The 6,311-nt window shown below is 45.2% G+C and overlaps 1 protein-coding gene across 1 annotated transcript in view; it reads right to left on the reverse strand.

The window, feature by feature from the left end:
• Positions 1-1,933, reverse strand: part of LOC103200620 (kelch-like protein 23) — an 18,525-nt gene extending 16,592 nt beyond the window's left edge. Inside the window, exon 1 of the mRNA XM_007945191.1 lies at positions 721-1,933. Coding sequence (XP_007943382.1) covers positions 721-1,933 — 1,213 coding nt within the window. The remainder of the gene's footprint in view (positions 1-720) is intronic.
• Between the last annotated feature and the right edge of the window lie 4,378 nt (positions 1,934-6,311).

The following is a 6,311-nucleotide window of genomic DNA, read 5'->3' on the forward strand; positions in this document are numbered from 1 at the left end:
AAAAAAATATATATATATATGTATGTATGTTGTTGTTTGCCACTGAGTCAGACTTGACTCATAGCAATCCCTCCTTGGGTCTCTGAGGAGGTATCACTATGGAAGTAGATTGCCCAATCTTTCCTTCTGAGGAGTGGCTGGTGGGTTTGAACTGCCAGCCTTCTGGTTAGCAGTAAAGTGCCTTAGGCACTATGCTACCACAGCTACCAGAGCTCCTATATATATATAAATATAAACACACACATACACACACACACACATCCCCCCCAAAAAAATTCACTGCCATTGAGTCAATTCTGACTCATAGCAACTCCCTTTGGGTTTCTGAGGCAGTAAATCTTAATGGAAGTAGAACGTCCAGTCTTCCTTCTGTGGAATGGCTGGTGGGTTTGAACCACCAATCTTCTGGTTAGCAGTCAAATACCTTAAGCACTATGTCACCGGAGCTCCAACACACACACACACACACACATCAATCAGTGAGATTTCTTTTTCTAACATGTGAACTGTATTATAAACACATGACTCTCAGAAAAGTTGGGGACTCTGCTATGCTGTTGTTACTTGAACATCCTGTGCAACATTATTTGTGTAGCCCACAGAGCTCCTAGATAGCATTCCAAAATGATAAATTCTTTTTTTAAAGTTACTGCAAGAGAAGTGAGACCTAGCCTAATGCCAAATATCTAAAAATACAGAATTAACATAATCTGCCCTTACCTTTAATCATGTTTGCAATAGGAATCCATCTCTCTTTTAATGGATCGTAGAACTCAGCTTCTTCTGCTGGAGCTCCTTTTCTGTAACCCCCTAAAGCATAAACACAGCCACCCAAGGTGACTGCACAGTGGTAATACCTGGCATTGAGCATTGGCAAACCTTCCGTCCATTCATCACTTTCACTGTTATAGATCCACACTGTGTCAAGAGCTTCTATATTATCCGTCCTGTAACCCCCAGTTACATAAATGTTGGGTCCCAAACATGTAACACCATAGCTCTCCCTAGTATAATCTGGTATTTCTGCTCCTTGAATCCAAACATTTGTCAAAGGATCCCATATGTGAACCTCTGAGAGAGGATGCCAGTAATAGCCTCCAACGATATACATGGTGGCTGTGGACCTCTGGGAAATTTCTTTATGCATAGGATTCAAAGAATTGTATATTAGAGATCTAATTTTGTTTTCTGTTAGTAGGCAGCTTCTTTGTAGGCCTAAAGCTGTTTTTAAATACACTGGGTCTATATCTATGTTGACATAGTTTAGTAGATTACATAGGCATTCAATTCGATTTTCTACATCATGAGCAGTCCATTTAATAACTGGCTCTATAATAGCTTCTTCTTTCCAAACACTGAGATTCTTTCTGGACAAGATAAAGAGAAACTTCTCAAGGCTGATTTCCAGAAATTCTTCTTGTTGCCATACTTCCTTAAACCTTGAACACAGAATTCTTCGTGATTCCTTCTCTAGTTCTGGACACACATGAAATTCTGCAAAGGAGTGCATTCCAATACAATTATCAATATCCAGGTGCCTTACCAAAAACTGCTCACAAGCCTTCTTTACTGAAATGAACTGTAACAGATCGGCTGCTTCAAGCAGGCTCTGAACATTTCTTTTAGTTATTTCAATTTGGGAAGTGTAGGCATAATTTACAAGGCCTTCCAGAATATCATGGTGGATGCCAGAGAGTTTTATTTTATTTTTAAATTTTTCTTTCATGTCAGCTGTAAACATCGCCTTAAAATAATTGCTGCAAGCAGCTAAAACGGCTCGGTGACAATGGAAGATTATCCCTGAAGGGCACTGAAGGGTAATATCAGTAAATAATCCATCCAAGTAAAAGGTTCTGAATGCATCCAGCAAATCCACTGGATGTGATGAATCCTTGAAAAGATAAATATAATCTTCTTGTCCTTTTAGAGACATGGCTGCAATAAATATAAAACGATATATGTTCTTAATTTTGTATTATTTCTAATCAGTACTAAATACTCCAATCATTGTGATTGATTAGCATCGGATATACTCCAAAACTTGACAGAGTTCAGCATTCAAAGTAACAATGCAAAATATGGATGCACTGTTTGTAATGATACGATGATCAATTTAAATCCGGGGTTGCTTAGAACCTGAAATGAGGCCCTTTGGATTTATAGTTGTTTTTTGAGAAGAAATATTGATTTGCTACCCCATTTCCGTAATCTACCCTGGGATGGCAGTCCGAAAAGAGATTCCACAGTGGGCAAACCAAGTGCCTAAGGGGTCCCCCCACACCCAAGAGGCCGGACTTTGGACAATTCGTCACGACCCCAATTCAACCTTTCCCTCTAGCTCCGTCTCCCTTTCAAATCACAGAGATGCCAAGAAAGGGATGATCGAAATATGATCAGACAAGAAGAAATCTAGGAAAAGGGAAATCTTGTGCCTTTTTTTTCCAAGGAAGAAGAGAAAAGAAAATGGCCCGGCCGCGGCCGCAGCCGCTCCAGACCCGCGCCCCCTCCCCCGCGGCTGCTGCAAGGGTTTCCCGGCGCGGGGCCCTGGGGCCCACGTTCCCGCCGGGAGACTGCTCCGCCCCGAGGCCTGGCGGGGGGTGCTCGGCTCAAGAGCGCCGCGCTGAGCCGGGTGCCGGCGCCCCTCTGCCTGGGACTCCCGCACAGGTGTGGGGAGGGTGCAGCGGGTGGCCCCACGCGCCGCACGCGGCCCGGCCCGGCGCCCACTCGGCCATTGTCTCCGCGCTTCTGCCGCAGGGCGCCAGGCGGGCGGGCTAGGGAGGCGGCGCTGCCTCTGTCTATTGAACCAGCCCTACTCGCTCACCGCCCGCTAGCCTCGGGCGGCGGTACCGCTCCGCACCTACCTCCGGCGGCGGCTCCGGGACGCGGTGCTTGCCGGCGGGCTAGTGACGGGCGGGGGCGGAGGCGCCTCCGGACCCTCTGACCATCTTTGGAAGAGGCGCGGCGGAGGCTGCCTGCTAGTGCTGCTCCAGCCCACAAGCGGCTCCTATTTTGGTGCCCCGACTTCTCCCCCGCTCCAATTGAACAGCTCCCCACGCGCCCTGGGAGCCGGGCCACTCGCGGGAACTCTCCCGTCGCCTGGTTGCGCTGCGGGCGGGGCAGGGCGGTCAGGAGCGCGGCTGCGGCCCCTCCCAGGTGGTTCTCCCCAGCAGCAGGTGGGACGGCTTCCACAAGGTGGTCAACCGCGCTGCTAGCTTTGTACTCAATCTCTGGATCTCTCTCTCTCTCTCTCTCTCTCTCTCGCTCTCTCTCTCTCTCTCTCTCACACACACACACACGCATATAATACACACTTATGCTTTTTCTCTCTTAGAGAAATTGTAAATCATGATTTAAGGCCATGAAAGTGGGAGTGAGGAGACCCTCCTGTCTGTTGCTTTCACCAACCCTGACCCTAATGGTGGGTGGACAGGCAGAGGGGAAATGGTGGAGAGAATGCAGCAAAACTAAAGGTCTAGGGTTGATGTTGCCTTCAAAATGCCAAGTAGCTGAAGCTTTTCCAGGAACCCCATGTTACCCCTGCAGAACAATCAGGGGCTGATTGGTACACAGTGGGTTAACCTGGAAGCTTTGAGAAAAACTGGGGCCAGCCAGGGCCCTGGCCGAGTCCTGCTATGCTAGGATTCAGGTTACTTAGATTTAGAGCTGAGTAGCTGGAAGGAACAGCCTCTAGCTTTTCTTCCGGGTGATGGCCAGTCTGCTGTTGTTATGTGCCGTCCAGTCGGACCCAACTCATAGCGACCCCACCTTGGGTTTCCGAGGCAGTATCACTACGGAAGTAGATTGCCCATCTTCCTTCCAAGGAGTGGCTGGTAGGTTTGAACCGCCAGCCTTCTAGCAGTCAAGTGCCTTAGGCACTACGCTACCACAACTCCCAGATGAAATTGCTCAATGTGCTATACCAGAAAGTTCATTTTCTTATTCCAACAAAGCCAAACCGAACTCACTGCCATTGAGTCTATTCAAACTCATAGCAACCCCCATTGGGTTTACAAGGCTGTATATCTTTACAGAAGCAGACTGCCTCATCCTTCTTCCACAGAGGGCTAGTGGATTCCAACCATGGACTTTTGGGTTAGCATCCAAATGCCTTAACCACACCACCAGAGCTCCTTATTCTAACAAAAACCAGTATCAAATATGTTCATTTATCATTCATTCATTAGCAAGATTTTCTTGATCGCCTTCTGACTGCCCAACTGCACTGGTAATAGAGTGGTGAGAGATGGTCCATAGCTCTCTCATGGGACTTAGAGTCTAACCACTTTAAGGGAGGAAAGACTATAGGATGAAATCACCACCAGAGACGCCCAATGTGTTTCTCATGGTATAGTCTCTGGAATATAAAAATGGACAATGGACAGATCATATATGACCAATAGAACTCTGAAACACATAAGTCCAGTAAGCCAAACCACAACTTTTGCAGTAATCAGACGGGAACAACCAGGATTTGGTCAATGACCACCAACTTTCCTGTTTTTACCCTCTACTTCCAACTCAGGACCAACCAGAAAAAGCCAAATATGCTCCCTGAACAAATCATCAATCGCTTCCATCTTTCCCAGGTCAACCTCCAATCAGAGAATACCTGAGGCCTTCTCTCTCTTTTTTTTCACTATAAAGCTTTCCTACTTCCCTGCCTGCCTTTGAGCCTCTGCCAAAGGCTGACTCCTTTGCTGTAGTGAGCTCTGAATAAGTAGCCTCTGTTTGTTCTCATTTGGGTGGTCTTCCATTAATTCCACAGGTCAGACAATATCTCAATTGAATTATCTGGGAGGCTGGTAATTCAGCACCCCAGCCCCACCCCATCCTCACCCAGACTATTGAATTAGAGTATCTGAGGCAGAGATCTGGAAATACTATTCACTAGGTGAATATAATCTCACTAGGTGAGATTATAGCCCCTAGTTACCCTTCAGGTCTGAATTAAACTGACTTGTGTGGCTTCCAGCCAAACAATAGACAGGCACGTGCAGTGAACATTTACATCAGGTAGATATACTACTTGGAGTGATTAAGCATGGGAGAACAGAATGGCAGTGTATGCACAAGGAGACAGGTCAGGGGGTGGGAGTGCATGGGAGGGAGGGACACAGGGAAGAGGTAACCAGAGAGAGGAAGTGGGAAGAGAGCTGTCACACTGTGGGGAATTGCAGTCAATGTCATGAGACTGCTGTATGGAAAATGAATTTGCTCTGTAAACTTTCACCTAGATCATAAAAATAAATAAATAAGTAAATAAAAATCATTCCATTTATCAGACTGAGATAATTTAAAATGTTTATTTTTGGGATAATTTAAATATCTTTACATTATTTGACCACTTATAAAAGTGATTATAATGTTAATAATGAAAGCAGAATTTTTTAATACTTAAAAACCAAGGACATAAAACAGGTCAAATTTTAATTTATATACGTATCTGTTGCAGAGAATTTTCTTGCTGTTGCTGTTGCTATTGTTGGTTGCCATGTTGTCAGTTTCAAGTCATGACAACTTCATGTGTGTCAGAGTAGAACTGTGCTCCATAGGGTTTTCAACAGTCGATCTTTTTGGAAACAGATCGTCAGGCCTGTCTGTCAAGGTACCTCTGGGTGGATTCCACCAATCTTTCAGCTACTACTCCAGTGCTTAACCTTTACGACACCCAGGGACTCCCCACAGAAGTTTAAAAAGGGATTAATAGAAGATTTTCAAGCATAAAAATATACAGACAGTCCTTACATTGAATGGTACTGATATGCACAATTTAGTTAATTAATATCAATCCCCCAACACTGTTGAAATCTCAGTTACAATGGTGCTATGAATTGAGTTGTGTCCCCATCAAAATATGTGTTATGAATCTTAACTTCTATACTAGTGGTGGGAGCTCTGGCGGTGTAGTGCCTAAGACATTTGACTGCTAACCAGAAGGCTGGCTGGTGGTTCAAACCAACCAGCCACTCCTTGGAAGGAAAATAGGGCAATCATCTACTTCCATAGTGATAAAGCCTCGGAAACCCAAGGAGGGGTCACCATGAGTCAGATCCAACTTGATGGCAATGAGTTTTTTTTTATATGCTGGTGGTTATAATCCCATTTGGGAATGGGTTGTCTGTGGTATGTTAATGAGGCAGGATTAGTGTAGGGTATATTGAATCAATCTCTTTTGATATATGAAAGAGATTAAACAAACAATTGAGGGAACAGAAACGGGAGAAGACCAATACCATACCACATGAAAGTTACCAAAAAGGCAAGGAATAAGAACTTTTCTCCAGGGCCCAGGGCTTGGAGGCTGCTTTTCG

The sequence above is a fragment of the Orycteropus afer genome, unplaced genomic scaffold (assembly GCF_000298275.1).
Source record: "Orycteropus afer afer isolate SDZICR_OR568_19922 unplaced genomic scaffold, OryAfe1.0 scaffold00001, whole genome shotgun sequence".
Lineage (NCBI taxonomy): Eukaryota > Metazoa > Chordata > Mammalia > Tubulidentata > Orycteropodidae > Orycteropus > Orycteropus afer.